The sequence below is a fragment of the Typopeltis vanoorti genome, chromosome 8 (genome assembly GCF_054136105.1).
Source record: "Typopeltis vanoorti isolate ZY-2024b chromosome 8, IOZ_Tvanoo_1.0, whole genome shotgun sequence".
Lineage (NCBI taxonomy): Eukaryota > Metazoa > Arthropoda > Arachnida > Uropygi > Thelyphonidae > Typopeltis > Typopeltis vanoorti.
In genome coordinates, this window is record NC_143556.1 from 16,438,672 (window position 1) to 16,457,715 (window position 19,044).

The following is a 19,044-nucleotide window of genomic DNA, read 5'->3' on the forward strand; positions in this document are numbered from 1 at the left end:
CATGCAAGAACGTTTGATTAAGTGCATTGTATCCGTTGATTAATTCAGTTATTGCTTAGAAGATTTATTTTAATAAGTGCCGTTTATTGTTAAAAGTGTTTACAGTTATAAAAAGTATACATAAAAATATAACGGAAAAACTCACGTAGAAAAATTATTTAATGGTATAATTTTCGCCCGTGTGTCACAGGCATCTTCAGTACAATTAGGCACAAAAATTAAACATTAACTGACAATTCCAAAAAGCGCCACCTAAGTAGCTGGTGTAAGATAACTAAAAAGGTCAATAACTTTCCTAAAAAAAAAAAAAAAAAAAAAAAAAAAAAAAAAAAAAAAATTAATACAATAAAAAGTTAGGAAAGATTAGCTGATTTGTAAAGTACTATCTCCCATAAAGGGGACAGACGTAAGCCGTCGGATCTGTTTAAGTTAGGAGAATGAAGTAGAGTTTCACATGCTTCTTTATAAAGGCGTTCCATGAGAAACTGACTTTTGTGAAGAACTCTTGTCTTTTTCCAATGAACTCTGTGTCTAGTGAAGATGGCATGTTCTGCAAGTCCAGACTTTTCAGGTTTAAAGTATTCAATATAAGATTGGTGTTCTTCTAGCCGAATGGAGGCAGATCTTCCCGTTTGTCCGAAATAACATAATCCACAAGAGCACGGAATCTGGTAGACACCTGGATGATTGAGATGTGGAAGCTTGTCCTTTGGAGAAGCGAGAAAGGTGGAGATTTTTCTAAAAGGTCGAAAGGCAACAAAAATATTCAGTGGTTTTAAAATTTTTGCTATACGTTCACTGATGCCTTGTATATAAGGGATGGTAATGCGCGTTATTTCCTCTGTGTTTGAAGAGGGAGACATATTAAATCTACTCAAAGTTCTTTTAATGAAGCAATTCTTATAGCCATTAGATAGAAAGGAAGAAGTTATATATCGTATTTCTTTCTGTAAAAGATCGTCTGTAGAACAAAAGGAGTGGGCCCGATGAACCAGTGTTTTAATAGTTCCTGCCTTTTGACTGGGATGGTGATGAGATTCCGCATGGATATAATGGCCTGTATGAGTCTTCTTTCTATAAACTGAGAAATGTAGGTTACCATCTGGTTGGCGAAGAATTAGAAGATCTAAAAAGGCTAACTGCTTATTTGATTCTACTTCTAGGGTAAACTTGATCCTAGGATGAAATGCGTTTAACTTATTGAGAAATTGTTGAAGTTCATCAGAAGAGCCATTCCATACAGCAAAAATGTCATCGACATATCTGAACCAATGAGTAGGTCTGGGAGAAATATTGTCAAAGATACGTTGTTCAAAATGTTCCATAAAGAAATTGGAGATAGCAGGAGAGAGAGGATTACCCATTGCTGTTCCTTCAATTTGTTGATATAACTTATTTTTAAAAGAAAAATAACCAGAATTTATTACAAAATCAAATAAGTTTACAATGTCTGAAGGAAATTCCTGTTGTAGTAATTCAATACTTTCCGAAAGAGGCACATTTGTAAATAAAGAAACAACATCTAAACTGATCATGATATCAGAAACGTCCAAATGAAGATCTGAAATTTTATTTTTAAAATCCAAAGTATTTTTTATATAAGTATCAGTTCTTCTAGTTGAAGAGGAGAGTAAATTAGATAAAAATTTTGAGATTTTGTAAGTTGGGCAACCTATACAATCTACGACTGGTCTTAACGGAATGCCTGGTTTATGAACTTTTGGAAGACCATACAATCTAGGTGGACGACCGAAGAAGGTTTTAAGTTTTTTCTTTTGATCTTCATTCCATGTAGATACATTATCTATAAGAGAATTAAGTCTCTTCAATTGACTCCGGGTAGGATCCGATGTAAGAGGCCTATAAGTTGAATAGTCGCGAAGTAAAAGAGACATTTTTCTCTCATATTCCTTCCTATCTTGAATCACTACAGCCTTCCCCTTATCAGCTTTCGTAATTATTAAATTATTGTTATTCTTCAGTGATTTCAATGCTTTAAATTCAGAGTAAGAAAGATTAGGACGAGGAGGCTTGGCATGAAAAAGAATTTGTGCACATTCAAAACGTAATCTGTTGGCTGTTTTTTGGGATAAGGATCGAATACCCCTGTCTATGTTATGAAAAAAATCCATAATAGGCACCTTATTCGGCGTAACAGCGAAATCACATCCTTTTGATAAAACAAAACGTTCACAGTCTGTTAGTGGACGTCCGGAAACATTTATGACTACTTTATCTATATCAATAGTATTATTACTGGATCTAGGTAAGCTGACTAGTGATTCAAATTTGCGTTTCAGCTTGTCACGAGAATCAGTGAAAACCTTTAAGTAAGAACTCGAAGATATGCGCATTATAGTATTAAAAGTTTCAACAGTTAAAATAGATTCTGGAATCTATTTTAACTGTTGAAACTTTTAATACTATAATGCGCATATCTTCGAGTTCTTACTTAAAGGTTTTCACTGATTCTCGTGACAAGCTGAAACGCAAATTTGAATCACTAGTCAGCTTACCTAGATCCAGTAATAATACTATTGATATAGATAAAGTAGTCATAAATGTTTCCGGACGTCCACTAACAGACTGTGAACGTTTTGTTTTATCAAAAGGATGTGATTTCGCTGTTACGCCGAATAAGGTGCCTATTATGGATTTTTTTCATAACATAGACAGGGGTATTCGATCCTTATCCCAAAAAACAGCCAACAGATTACGTTTTGAATGTGCACAAATTCTTTTTCATGCCAAGCCTCCTCGTCCTAATCTTTCTTACTCTGAATTTAAAGCATTGAAATCACTGAAGAATAACAATAATTTAATAATTACGAAAGCTGATAAGGGGAAGGCTGTAGTGATTCAAGATAGGAAGGAATATGAGAGAAAAATGTCTCTTTTACTTCGCGACTATTCAACTTATAGGCCTCTTACATCGGATCCTACCCGGAGTCAATTGAAGAGACTTAATTCTCTTATAGATAATGTATCTACATGGAATGAAGATCAAAAGAAAAAACTTAAAACCTTCTTCGGTCGTCCACCTAGATTGTATGGTCTTCCAAAAGTTCATAAACCAGGCATTCCGTTAAGACCAGTCGTAGATTGTATAGGTTGCCCAACTTACAAAATCTCAAAATTTTTATCTAATTTACTCTCCTCTTCAACTAGAAGAACTGATACTTATATAAAAAATACTTTGGATTTTAAAAATAAAATTTCAGATCTTCATTTGGACGTTTCTGATATCATGATCAGTTTAGATGTTGTTTCTTTATTTACAAATGTGCCTCTTTCGGAAAGTATTGAATTACTACAACAGGAATTTCCTTCAGACATTGTAAACTTATTTGATTTTGTAATAAATTCTGGTTATTTTTCTTTTAAAAATAAGTTATATCAACAAATTGAAGGAACAGCAATGGGTAATCCTCTCTCTCCTGCTATCTCCAATTTCTTTATGGAACATTTTGAACAACGTATCTTTGACAATATTTCTCCCAGACCTACTCATTGGTTCAGATATGTCGATGACATTTTTGCTGTATGGAATGGCTCTTCTGATGAACTTCAACAATTTCTCAATAAGTTAAACGCATTTCATCCTAGGATCAAGTTTACCCTAGAAGTAGAATCAAATAAGCAGTTAGCCTTTTTAGATCTTCTAATTCTTCGCCAACCAGATGGTAACCTACATTTCTCAGTTTATAGAAAGAAGACTCATACAGGCCATTATATCCATGCGGAATCTCATCACCATCCCAGTCAAAAGGCAGGAACTATTAAAACACTGGTTCATCGGGCCCACTCCTTTTGTTCTACAGACGATCTTTTACAGAAAGAAATACGATATATAACTTCTTCCTTTCTATCTAATGGCTATAAGAATTGCTTCATTAAAAGAACTTTGAGTAGATTTAATATGTCTCCCTCTTCAAACACAGAGGAAATAACGCGCATTACCATCCCTTATATACAAGGCATCAGTGAACGTATAGCAAAAATTTTAAAACCACTGAATATTTTTGTTGCCTTTCGACCTTTTAGAAAAATCTCCACCTTTCTCGCTTCTCCAAAGGACAAGCTTCCACATCTCAATCATCCAGGTGTCTACCAGATTCCGTGCTCTTGTGGATTATGTTATTTCGGACAAACGGGAAGATCTGCCTCCATTCGGCTAGAAGAACACCAATCTTATATTGAATACTTTAAACCTGAAAAGTCTGGACTTGCAGAACATGCCATCTTCACTAGACACAGAGTTCATTGGAAAAAGACAAGAGTTCTTCACAAAAGTCAGTTTCTCATGGAACGCCTTTATAAAGAAGCATGTGAAACTCTACTTCATTCTCCTAACTTAAACAGATCCGACGGCTTACGTCTGTCCCCTTTATGGGAGATAGTACTTTACAAATCAGCTAATCTTTCCTAACTTTTTATTGTATTAATTTTTTTTTTTTTTTTTTTTTTTTTTTTTTTTTTTTTTTTTTTTAGGAAAGTTATTGACCTTTTTAGTTATCTTACACCAGCTACTTAGGTGGCGCTTTTTGGAATTGTCAGTTAATGTTTAATTTTTGTGCCTAATTGTACTGAAGATGCCTGTGACACACGGGCGAAAATTATACCATTAAATAATTTTTCTACGTGAGTTTTTCCGTTATATTTTTATGTATAGTTATGTCTACTCACGGTTTACCTCTTTTAAAACTTAGTTATAAAAAGTGTTTGTGTGTAAGTTGATGAAGAAAGAAGATTATCGGTAAGAACATTCCAACCATTAATATTCCTATGCAGAGATGTGAGTGTGTTTCATCCTAGAATTTCCTTATGTTAACAGTAACTTGTGCGAAGATTAGCTGAAGTGTAAATTTAAAAGTGTTTGCTTGAAAAGAGGTATTACTGCGATTTTATTGTATTTGGAACTTAAGGAACTGTGAGAAGACTGTATTAGAGATAACAAATTTACTATTGTCTGAGTTTGTATGGCAGTATTATCAGAAAGGCTGAAGTGTTTATAATAACTTAATTAGTGTGTAAAATTTGTGAATTCTAAAATTAAATGTTTGTTTTTGTTAATCAAAGTTGTATTTTGCCTGAATCTCTTTTACTGCACCATTCATAAAATATTCGAACCAAATCGGGTAAATTAAGTAAGTTAAATATACTCGGCCAGTATATATTAATAACAACATATAAAGGAAGGGTAGTTGAGAGTTGGTTTATCTTCAATTCTTGAACTAATTCAGATATAAAGTGGCACAGTCTTTACATATAAATTTTCTTTATATTTGAATTAGAAATCAACTTACAACTTATCAATTAGTTAAGAACATTGTAATAGTAATCATGTCAGATCCAAAGTATAGATTGAGAAGAAATAGGATCCAACACAAGGATACGGCTGTGCTAGGATAGTGGTGTGGAGAGGCATTATGCTTAATGCCTCTCCACACCAGTGCTGGTAAAAGGGACTATGACTGGTGAACAATACTGCAACAAAGAAATGCTTCAATGTCATATTGGATTGTTCCATGGTGCTGTGGATGAAGAATTCATTTTTTGGATGACAATGTCACACCACATCGTACACAAGCAGTGGAGATACTGAGATACTTCTGGAGAAAAGGATATTAATTGAATCAGGCAGCCAGCATGCTCCCCAGATCTCAACCCATAGAACGTATTTGGGATGCAACAGAGAGATGCACTGCTGCTCGAAATTGTCCTCCAGAAAACAAACAAGGAGGAGATGTGGGTCAGTTTGCCTCAAGAACTCCTAAATCACTTGGTGCTAAATATGGTATGACATCGTGAGAGCTGCACTGCAGTTCGGGGTAGACATATTCAATACTGAAATGTCTCTCCACACAGTTTTCTGTAAGCACCATACATTAATTCCTTAACTATTCTTAGGAAATTTGTAACTTTTGTGAAGAACGTGTTGCAATTTAATTTGTACAAAATTTATAACACTTTTTTTTGTGTAATGCAATTTATTAGTATGCTGGTAATAAATTTATATCTACATTTGGCCTGTAGTCATGGAATTTGTCTATATACAGGTAAATATAGTTCATTGTTAGCTTTTGGACAAAAGTGTATCTTCTATATTGTCAGATTTCAGTCTTCTAAGGTTCTACACTATTAGCCATATGAATCCACCTAGACCTTGGCACTCCTCTTCATCTTTTCCCTGCCATTCTAGCAAACTGTCTAATATAAATAAGCATTGAAATATTGTTTTTTTTTAATCCTCAATTTGTTGAGTTTTTCTACATTAAGTACAAATGTGAAATTTTCATTTCTAACAATTTCTCTTGGACACAATGTACATTTTTAATGTCACCAATGAAAAAACAGTTAAACAAAAAAAATTTAAACCAAAGTTGTGCACATAGCAAATTTGGTGTATTAAATGATTTAGTTTCAATTTCATACCAGAGCCAGAACTTTTATATAAAAGACTAATTTCCATACAATAAACTCACTACACATGCAGAGAGAAAGAAATTATAGCTTCATCTAACTTTAAACAATGTGCGGTTTACAAATCATTTTAATCCTGGACTGGTCACATAATGAACTTTTTATGTACATAAGAAATGAAAAAGTAATTAGTTTATAATTTTTATGATATTTAATGCCAGCTCCTTTTTTGAAATGCATAATTGATTAAGCAACCTTCTCCAAAAGACAAACTCTCACCACTGATGAGAGTGCTACCTGCCATAATGAAGTGCCATGTTCTTGTAACTTGTCTTACTATGGACAAACAGGAAGATCTGTAAATAAACGCATCTCTGAACATCAAGACTACATCCATCTTATCAAAACCTCACAAATCTGGTCTCACACAACATGGAGGTGAAAATGCCAACCACAGGATCCAATGGCAACACACCAAGCTACTAGATCGCTCCATATATAAACATGAGCGTTTATATAAAGAAAGTGCTGAAATCTTATGGCGCAGACTCAATCTTAACCGCAACGACTGTCTCACTATCCCAAAAGTCTGGGAAATTGTTATCCTCAACTGTATAAAATAAATGTATCAGTTATATTTTCATTTAATTTTACAGCCCAATAGTATTTAGTCCTTAAACATGCTACTGTATACATAGAGGGATTCCAATATAAGCATGCACACTAATGTGTTTTTTTGAATGTAATTCCTATTGCTGTTTAATAACTATACTGATGATGTCTTATGATACTTAAGACAAAATATTTACATATTACTAAAAAGTTAATTACTGTGGCATACATGTGAATTTATAGTTTTCATAGTTATGTTCACAGATGCTGGTGTACTGAACTTACCACTACCATATCTCTGCTTTCCTTAAGTCATATACAAACATGAGTAGCTGCTAGTCAACACCCACATACAGTTCAGCTTCACTCATCAAACCAACTTCTCTTCCTCCTTCATTCCACACCTCTGCCCTTTGAAAGTCTTCTGAAAAAAACACATCAACAAATTTCTTTCCTCTCTTTAACCACTTCCCCACACACACACAGCATTGTCAGATCATAGGTCTTGTGACCTCTCATGTGTGGGGCTGATATAAAAATACTTTGTGAGATTGTTCAACTGAATTTGTATCCATATGCCTCTTCTTTATTCAAAATAGAAATCAGTGGCATCTGTTCACTGCCTATGTATGGTTCAACAATATCAAGCTTGGTGAACCAGTTGTTCATTCTTCAGCCTCTACACATTTACTTTATAGAACAGCTTTCCAATTCCCTATGGATTAAAATGAAATTATTAAAGGCAAATGTCAACATCCATAAATTCCTTCTCTGTTCCAAATTGCTAATCCATGTAAGTATTAATGCATTCAGTTTCATGTAATCTTTTTTGTTTCATGTTATTTGAAGATTTCAAGAATGTGTGATGCGATTAAAAGTTGCATGATTAGTGGATTGCTTAGCATATGCTTTAGTGGATGCATTTTAAAGACGATTCTAAATAAAGTAATACAATTTCACATTAGTTTCTGATAATATCAGAAATAATTCTGAGGACAGGTAAGAGTTAAATTTCCCTCAAACAGTAAATGTCTATTAAAAGACTAATTTAAAACATTAGCACCTTTCCAAGAAGACCCACTTCTTTGCCTCATCTATTACTCATGTTAGCCCTCCATGAGGATAAGTTAAATGTCACATAAGTGATATCTGAATTATTTGAGGTTAACAATTAAGCAACTAAGGCCTAAGGTGAGTGTATATTATGTAAATTTTGTCTTTGACAACCAGTCTGGCTGGTTGCATGGGGATGGACAAGCCTGAGTTTTCAGAAGAAAAACTTTGCTTTATCCCTCTGTAACCAGCTAATTTTAAATATTTACCATTTAAAAACTGTTTAGCATCATGTTTACTGAAATAATACTCATTATTTAATGAATTCCACATGCACTATAGATGCATGTTTCAAAAAAATAAATTAAAAAAAAAAATAAGCAACACGTGGAAATGTTTCACACCAAACTTGCATTTCTAAGTTCTTCGCAAATTTCTATGTGAGTTGTTGTGCAAATACTGAAACAGAGAAAGGTGTTTAATAACTACTATCAAATAGCCTTAGTAACATGCACATTTCATTCTCTTTTAGATCAAAAAAACTATGCAAAACAAAAATCATTCTTTCAAACTTACCATAATTTATAACTTTTATATTGCTAACATACTGCCGAGGCACTGTACTTTTCGCTGTTGAACCATCAGCAGCTGGAGTTTCAGTTTGCATTTTACGTGCTATCTCTGTTTCCATTTTTTTAATCTCAACAGAAAGAAACTGTTTGACTTTATCTCTTGTTGCCATTTCTGACAGCCTCTGCAGTTCTGCAACATCCTGTTTAAGCTAAAAGAAAATTGTCCAATTACCAACAAAATTATTCAAAGTTTTATGTATATTATAAAAAATTGAAAACTACCTCCATAAATGAAGGGGTGGGGGGTTCTTCTATGTTTTTTGATTCTTTTATTTCTCTAACAAAACAAAACAACATAAAATAGCAATAAAGCTTCAAATTCTAACAGGCTTGCAATTATGCCAAGATGACCAAGTTGAAATGCATTACTTAAAAGCATTATAACGAAAAGGAAAACATTTGTTCGACAAGATAAATGTTGCAAATATAATATTAAAGGCAATGTATAATGACATAATATGTATCTGCAGAAATTCACATTAGCCAAATGTGAGAATATTACACTGTAGCAGAAAACTAATACTTCACAATATACTTCATATATAATATTAGCACTTCAGTATTGGAAAAAAATGTTTTCCAATAGTGATGATGCTCTTTGGTTAATAAGACAAATTAAAATCATCTAGGATGCAACGTACATTTACAAAGGCTTTTCATAGTCTGTTTCATGCAAAACAAACTAACCAGAGACACTAAAAACAATGCAATGACAGAAAATTGCCAAAATTATAAAAAAAAAAGCCAAGATACAAAATTTTCAGCCCAGTATCAAAGTCATCATCTATTCAAAACTTATGAGTCATATAAACAGTGGAAGAAAATCATTCAAGTATAAAAATAAAACATTGATTTACACAACATTACAGACATTACCTAACAGGTAATACATAATTAAATATAAAAAAAAAATTAACAGTGGTAGTAGATATTTGGCAGTCACCTCTTAAAACTGACAGATTATAATGAAATAGAACACTCACAATGAAACTAATAATTACTGCCCATCTAACTTCCAAGCACCCAGTGATTCAAGAAATTCACACAAGGCTGATATTCCTTTACACCCTCTTGTGGATATCCAGGGTTTTTCTAAATATGTATACACAATTCTAGAACTTCACTGAAAAGACAAAGAATTTAATATTCGATCCATCTGATCTTCGGCCTTGATATTGTGAGCCTATTTCCATATGTTCCTAGAGATGAGAACTTACATATTTTACATGAACTCCTCCCTCCTGATATATCAAACTGTTATAAACAGTGTATGAAAAATATGTTGTTCAGTTTGGTTATTCTTTCTGTTCACAATGTATTACAAAACTTAAAAAATGTGTATTATCTATGCAGTATTTAAATAGTTTGATATACACTGCTTGGAAAAAATTTAAGAGACATTATAGTGTAAGGAACAACCACAAACGACACAGTGACGACAGCCTTATGACACAGTGTATTGTCTTGCTGAAAGAGAATGGTCAGTTCCATAGAAACTGCAAAGTAGGAAGCATTCCACTGTCTAGAATGTTCAGATACCTCTCAGAGTTCAGTGTTCATGGTAACACAAACAGATGTCTGAGAAACAAATAGCCATGGCATGCACCTTAATAAGATGTAGGACCCTCTTTTGCTGTGATGAAAATTGTGGTGCCGTGTAGGCATACTTTCCACAAGCATATGATGACAATCAATGGGAATTTTGGACCATTCTTCCTGTATGTATGTAAGAGGTCCTGGACTGTCGCAGGGAAGATGTCCCCTGACCTCACCCAATGCTCAAGTTCAGCCCACAGATGCTCAACAGAGTTGAGATCAGGGTTCTGTGGAGGTCAAGTGTGCTGACATTCATGTCCACAAACAACACAGTGACGACAGCCTTATGACACAGTGTATTGTCTTGCTGAAAGAGAATGGTCAGTTCCATAGAAACTGCAAAGTAGGAAGCATTCCATTGTCTAGAATGTTCAGATACCTCTCAGAATTCAGTGTTCATGATAACACAAACAGAGGTCTGAGGCCAAACCAGGAAAAACAGGACCATACCATTACATTGCCACCTCAGAATTTCATAGTTGGGGTTATGCACTCTGGTAAGAGACGTTCACCAGACCTCTCTGCACTTATCCATCTGCTTGGTAGAGTGTGTAGCATGATTTGTTGCTCCATAACACAGCTTTCCAAGTGTCCATATTCCACTGTACATGCTCTTTGCACCACTGAAAATGACGCAGCATGCTGGTTCTGGTAATGTGGGCTTGCATACTGTTGTGAGCCTCGGTTCTGAATGTTTTTGTGAAGATTCATGTTCCAGTCAATGCCCGGAACTCTGCATTCAACATGCCAGCTGATGAATGGCAGTTTATACACCCTACAGTCATGTTCTGTGAGTGTGGTGGGTCATCCACTGTGGGTATCACTGGCTATTGACCTGGGATGGCACAATTTTTCAACAATTTGCCAAACAGATAGGCCCTGCAACATGGCATCCTATCATACCTCTTTCAAGCTCATTTACCTTCTTGCAGCCATTTCACCTGTATGCAGTTGTATTGACTTGGGAGAATCCCATTTCTCTAATTTATACCAGCTACAAACATGTGACATGGTACAATATACCTTGCTCATGGGGGGGGGGGGGAAGATTCTTTGACTTATTTCCAAACAGCATAATTAGTCATGGGATCAAGTTATACATTTTTGGTCGTTTTTATAGATAGAAATACACTTTTATTAATCAGACCAGTATTTTACAAATAAACATTTATTAAAACCTACCAGTTTCGCCAGCAAACTGTCTGGCTTTTTCAAGGTATTACGGAGATATGAAAGTAAATGCAAATTAAAAGGAACACAAAAAATGTTGTAAACCAAACTAGTATCTATGGTTACACGTGACAAAGATGGCTTATTGTTCTTATTCATTATCACGCATGCGCGTTTGTTGTAGACTTGCAATGTGATTACTGGCCAGCTGCAGTTCAGATTGACTGAGAGAGAGGATCAAGTTTTTCCATGAACTGTTGAGAATTATACCCTGATTTCTGTTGAGGTTTCCGCCAGTTATTAGTACTATGCTATATGTTATATGCTAGCCAGCCTAGATGTTGTATCCCTTTTCACCAATGTTCCAGTAGACGAGGTAATAAACATCATCCAAGACCTCTTTCCTCTAGACATCACACGGATGTTTAGACACTGCCTTCAATCTAATTTCTTCAAAGTTAACAACACCATATACCAACAATTAGAAGGCCTAGCAATGGGAAGCCCACTATCACCATCTTGTGCAGACCTTTTCATGGAAAAACTTGAAAAAGAAATTCTCTCTGCAATCTCTCCGAAACCATCTACATGGTGGAGATATGTGGATGATATATTCATCATATAGCAAGACAGCTTAGACAACCTTAAATCGTTTGTGGATAAAATCAACTCAATACATAGCAAGATAAAATTCACTCTGGAAGTAGAAAACAACAACCAACTGCATTTTTTAGATATTTTGATAAAAAAACAACCTAACAGTGTCAAATTATCCATTTACAGAAAGCCCACAGATACTGGAAGATATCTTCACTATACTTCAAACCATCACAAGTCACACAAACTGAGTATTATCCACATGTTGAAACATAGAGCCAAAAAGTTTATATCAGAAGAGGAGGATACACAGAATGAACTCTCACTAATAGCCAACACATTATCACAAAATGGATACCCTCAAAACATCATCAAAAAATATCTATACAATGACAACCCTAGACAAGAAGAATCCAACCATCAGCACGTTTCTACTGTAGTGATACCTTTCATCAAGTCAATTTCTTATCAAATAGCAAGAATACTAAGAGCCAACAACATCAGAGTGGTCTTCTAACCAACCACCAACATCAGACAAGTTTTAGGATCTCCAAAAGATAAAGTTCCTTTCTACAAATATCCAGGAGTATATTACATTCCCTGCTCCTGTGGTCTTGCCTACATTGGACAAACTTCACAAAGTTTAGAAATTAGACAAAAAGAACATGTTGGAGATGTAAACCACAACAGAAGCATTTCTTCCGGCTTAGCACATCATTTCTGCACGTCTAACCACACGATAGATTGGCAAAACAGCTCCATGCCATATCTCGATGACGACTACAGGCATCGTGTTTTTAAGGAAGCCACAATAGTACTAATAACCGGCGGAAACCTCAACAGAAATCAGGGTATAATTCTCAACAGTTCGTGGAAAAACTTGATCCTCTCTCTCAGTCAATCTGAACTGCAGCTGGCCAGTAATCACATTGCAAGTCTACAACAAACGCGCATGCATGATAATGAATAAGAACAATAAGCCATCTTTGTCACGCGAAACGTGTAACCATAGATACTAGTTTGGTTTACAACGTTTTTTATGTTCCTTTTAATTTGCATTTACTTTCATATCTCCGTAATACCTTGAAAAAGCCAGACAGTTTGCTGGCGAAACTGGTAGGTTTTAATAAATGTTTATTTGTAAAATACTGGTCTGATTAATAAAAGTGTATTTCTAGTCATGGGATCATTAGCTCCCCTATTCAAGATATTGAAAATACATGCTTTCATAAGCAGTTTAAACAGACAAATAGCATATACTAGAAGATTCCTCTATGCTACATCCCATCACCACCCAGCACAAAAAAGCATTATCCCTATGTCACAGTTTCAGTTTTACAATATCAGTTTCTCTAGTTTTTCATGCTTCTGTGTGCCTAAACCTAGTGTAACCCTATTACAAGGGTATAAATCCATAATTATAAAGAATATCTTACAACAGTTATCAAACAAAGCCTTAAGCATACAGTACAACTGTCTACAAAATCTACTGTTCTAGCAAAATCTGCTAGTTACTTTGCAGAAATCTGAATGGTAGAACATCCAAGAAGTCAAATCTAATATAACAGATGAAAGTCATCAAGTGCTCCAGCAACACACCAAAATAGCCTATACTGCCTAAAGCAGTATAGGCTATTTATTCTCTTACACCAGGGAATTCAAGATGCCTCCAAATGTAATGTATTCCAACACATACTAAAATTCAACTACAGGTATCCCTTGATTAACACAATTAATTAATCCCTCAATGCTACTATGTATATCAAAATCATTAATGAAATATAATAATCAATGGTGACTGATTACGGTATCAATTTGTTTTTTAATTAATTTAAAAAACAAATTATTAATTCACTTTAATAATTAAAATGAATGCAAAGTAAATGTTTAATAAATGTTTGTACCTACATTAGTTACTGCAATTTTTTTATAAAAAAAAAGTTATCAAGAGTCGTTTGAACAGTTTAGTTCTTTTCTTATCAGGATAAATTCTAAGATAACAAGCAAAACAACTCTAAAACTCGGCAAACAAGATTCTTCGATTAACATCTGGATCCATATCCATTACTTGCTGCTTAAGTGATTCTAAACTGTGAAATATTCCATCCGCTTTTTATCCTTTGGAACCTCATATGCACATTATTGTTCATTTTCAAGAAGATCATTGACATTGAAATCTTTTGAATTAGAATCTAATAATTCTTTAACATCTTCTGCATCAACACCATCAAAACCAAAGCCTTCACCAACTGCAAAGATTTCTTCAACCACATTGTTCATAGGATTTTGAAAACCACCTAAGTCATTAGCGCATTCTGGCAGGTTTTTTCAAACAGCTCTCATGTAGCTAGAAGACACTTGCTCCCACAAGTCATGAATGTTTCCAACTGCATGTTTAATGTTAAAACTTTTCCAAAATTCTCAGAGCATAATCGCATTTTCTCCCGTTGTTGTTTCTACTACAATTTGAAAATGTCTTTTTAAGAAAATAAACTTTGAAAGTTGCAATGACACCTATGTCCATGGGTTGTAGCAATATCGTATTTGGTGGAAAAAATAAAACTTTCACATTCTCACACAGATCGTTAAGAGAATTTGAATGACCAGGTGCATACTTTCAAAGCTCTTTTGCTTTTAGATATTTTTGTCCAGCAGCTGAAGCTTATTGCAAGAGAAATAACTTAGAATAATTAATTATATGAAGAACTAAAGGCTTCAATTCGGCGACATGTTGCTGAATTGAAGCCTTTGGCTCTTCATATAATTAATAATTTATTAGGACACCTTTTTGGCAATTCTCATAGTAGGGTATGTAAGTTCTGTTCGCTACAAACTTGGTATTACTAGGTCTACCGACTCACTGATGAGACCTCAATAAAGGTTGAAACTGGTCTGGGTAGTAACCTTCTCTCATAATGTAGAACAGTAATACAGCTCCTAGGAGCTGGGTTTCACATTATGAGTAAATACCAAGAACAGTGATCAGAGTTTACTCCACCCTTACTATGAGCTGCCTCAGTGTTGCACTACCAAATGGGTCAGGTGTTTGCACTATCCGGGTATTTGTTTTGCTTGGACTCGCCGAACTTTATATAGTTTCTATATTCGGCATGAAACTCTTTGAGTTTCTTATTCGGCTATGAAACAATATGGGATGTAATATCCCTTAACTTAAATAAATTAGAATAAGCTTCAACTGCTGGACAAAAATAAGACTTAAACCAATCTTCAAATAGACTTTGGGTAACACAAGCCTTCTGATTCACCCACCAAATTACAGGTCAAGAGTTCTTGTTACATCCTTTTAAAGCCCTTGGGTTCTGAGTTCGATAGACAAGCTGCAGCTTCAATTTAATATCTCCATTAGTATTCCCTTCAAGCATAACAGTTATGCGATCTTTTGATACTTTATAGCCAGGCTGCGCTGCTTCTTTTTTTTTTTTTTTTTATATAAAAGTTCTAGATGACATTATTTTCCAATAGAGGCAGTTTCATCTACAATGAAAATTTGGCTGTGATTGTAATAATTTTCTGCAGCTCAGCAGGAAATGTAGATGCAGCATCTTCATTGACACTTGCAGCTTCACCTGTTATTTTCACATTCTCTAGTCCTGCCGTAGACTTAAAATTTTCAAGCCAGCCTTTGCTGTGAATTTTAAATTGTCTTCTTTATATTTAGTCTCTTTAAGTCTTAAAACGAGGCTTAGAGCTTTGCCTATGATATTACAGGCACTAACTGCAATTCTCTTTTGATTGCAATCTTCCAGCCAAATAATCAACAGATCTTCCATTTCAACTATTATAGCACTTTAGTTATGTGAGCATTGCATACTTGCAGATGTAGATGCAACTTTACCTTGCTTGCAATACCAGCTTTGGATAGTCTGTATTGTAGACTCATTAAAACCAAATTCACTTGCAATCTTACTTTTACTTTCACCACATTTAGATCTTTTAATTATACTAAAATTTTGTATCTAGGGTAATTACTTTCCTCCTCTTTTTTTTCACTTAATGACCTGGTTGTGGGATTGCTCATATTCTTCGCCATGATTAATGGGCTGTAAAATTTATGAAGAATGTAATTTGTAAATATAGTAGAACAACTGGAGCTTTGATACACCCACTCTTAATGCTTAATAGGAGGAATGACGTCATCATGCTCACAACTTTCTCTCAGCCAGGAAACACTCCGAGGCTTGCATGTTTTTGCATAGTAAACTTAAAGGCACATTAATTAAAACTGGTCGTGTATATAAAGGGATTGTCACAATTAATTTTGCTGCATTAGTCAAATCCAGTGTTAAGCAAGTGATATCTGTACTTATTTTACATCAAACCTGGTGTTATAAATCACATGAAGCTAGGATAGGCATTGTTTTTCATCATGACAGTACCACACACACACAACGTTATTATTTGAATTAGTATACTTAGTTTTATATTTCTCTTAAAGAAGCATACCATAAGTTATGTGAAACCTGGTAGAGATAAGAACACAGAAATATCAGTTTCTCTAGTTTTCATGGTTCTGGGTGCCTAAAACTATTTGTTTGACAAGATCTAACTTATCAGAATCAAGGAATACAATGTAACCTTAGTGTTCTTCAAAGCATACAAATTAAACCCTGTGGTTGTCTGAGAAGATATAAGAAGATTTCTAGAAAGTGAATTGAGTTTCCAAACTAAACTGGATCCTATGGTGGATCTGGTTTAGTACTTATAAGTGGAAAGAATACTAGATAGTAAAAATATTGGAAAATAACAAAGATTTCCAAAACAAGATAGCAAATCTTCAGTCTCTTTCCAATATTCTTATGCATTTTGACATGTTTCCCTGGAATTACTGAAAGAAAGATTTTGCTCAAGACATTAAAACAGTATGAATATCTATGTAGGACACTTCAAATGTCAAGAAAAATTATACAAAGAGAAGGAATGACTATTTTCGTATCTCACCTACTTTTGCTAATTACTATATACAGAACTTCAAGCAACACATCCTTAATTCATCACTTCTTGACCTAAGATTCTTCTCTGAAAGCTAAATCAAGCAACTCTCTAGACCTTCTCATATCCAGATAACATCTTCAGTTGGTCTTATTATGTTGGTCTACAAAAAAGAGATTACAGTAAGACACATTAACACATTCCCATTATTACTCTATCCAAAAGTCAGGACACCCTCAAAATTTAATCCATCACTTTCGCATCTTCTGTTCCACGGACCCTCTTTTACAACAAGAGTTTAAAAAGTTTATTCACGCCACATTTTAATCTAATGGTTTGCATTCATCTCATAGGAGAAAAGATGAGAAATTATAACTTTCATTCTAACTACCTCCTCAATAAGACGAGTTTTTTTTTACTTCGTTATACTATAAATTAAAGATGACAAGATTATATTCTTGGTTTAATCCTTCATCTAAGTGTAAGCAAACAAAGTTTGCATGTGAAATATCTTCACAACCTACTTGTATATAGAGGCTATTGACTTCATCAATTGTCATAGTATTCCATAATGCATAGCACACACCTCCTTATGTGGGTGTGCTTTGCATTATGGGATACCAAAGGGGCATGGGATACTATGAAATACTAAGGTGCTTTGCATTAATGCAAAGCACACATTAATGAAATTATACATTAATGCTTCTATATACAAGTAGCCCAGTCATGAAGATACTTCACGCACAAATTTTGTGTGCAGATATGACACTACCATTTTCCACTCTTCTCCAAAGAATTTAAGAACAAGAGCAATTGCTGGTTAACACCCATTTATAGTCCAGCTCCAAACTTGCCAAATCAACTTTGCCTACTCTTTCATTCCACCCGCTTCTGTTCTTGGAAGTCACCTTCACTCTGTCTTCTCCAAAAATTGTAATTTAACATTTGGCTATTCAAAAACTAAACTAAATAAATAAAATAATAATAAGATTCCTCTTTTTATTTTTACTCTCTTCCCACATATGGCACAGATATGTTATAGGTCTTATAAGACCCTTCACGTGGGTCAGGTCACTTACAACAGGTTCTGTTCTGACAATCCCATTGTAAGTCAGAAATCAACGTGTTTGTTTGTTTGTGTGTGTGTTTTGTTTTCCTTCCAATAGTAACCCTACCAGGAGTAATTTATTCCTACATGCTCCATTGCATTACAATGCTTATATTACATGTAGCTTACAATTTAATTGAAGTTGTATTGCAGGATAGTGAAAAGAGCTCATTTGAGGCTATTTGGTGTGAGATTGAGACTGACAGAACAAAATATACAATTGGGTTCTGCTATAGACCAGGTGATGGAATAGATGGTGGAGATAGTATGCATAAACAAATAGAAGCAATGAGTGGAAGGAGGGTAATTATTATGGGGAATTTCAACTATGGTAACATTGATTGGAAGGAGGAGAGGACACATGTGAGGAAGGAAATGGATTTTATTCAATTATTAAGGGATAACTATCTAAAACAGCATGTAATTGAAAATACTAGAGGTTTGAGAGTGCTTGACCTGGTAATAGCATCTGAGAATTTGACTGTAATGAATATGACCATGTTGCCACCTATTGGTGAGAGTGATCATAAGGTCTTGACCTGGGAGGTGGCTAAAGGTGTGGAATTTTCGATTAAGACAGGGTATATTTGGAATTACCGTGCTGACAAGTATGACAAGCTTAGGAGATTGCTTGGTTCAGTGCCATGGCATGTAAAACTGCAAGGGCTGGATGTCGATAGAGCATGGGAAGTAGTCAAGGAACATTTACAGGAGGTTATGGCTGACTGTATACCTAGGGTCCGAATAGTAAAACAAGTAGGGGTTAAATGGATGAATAACACCATTAAGCTTGAGCTGCAAAAAAAGAAACAACTGTGGAGGGAATTTAAAGAGAAAGGTGACCTGCAGGAACACGAACAGTATAAAGCACAGGCCAGAAGGTAACGAGTGTGGTAAAAAAAG

At 34.6% G+C, this 19,044-nt stretch overlaps 1 protein-coding gene across 2 annotated transcripts in view; it reads right to left on the reverse strand.

Moving 5' to 3' along the window:
* LOC150103760 (calcyclin-binding protein) overlaps positions 1–19,044 on the reverse strand; it is a 116,904-nt gene that overhangs the window by 54,873 nt on the left and 42,987 nt on the right. The window contains exons 1-2 of one of the 2 annotated variants that reach the window (XM_090396532.1): positions 17,047–17,175; positions 8,665–8,869 (exon numbers count right to left, since the gene is read on the reverse strand). In XM_090396532.1, coding sequence (XP_090252658.1) covers positions 8,665–8,830 — 166 coding nt within the window. In that variant the 5' untranslated portion in view covers positions 8,831–8,869; positions 17,047–17,175. Of the gene's footprint in view, positions 1–8,664; positions 8,870–17,046; positions 17,176–19,044 lie in introns of those variants that run through there. The other variant, XM_090396531.1, reaches the window with a different exon arrangement.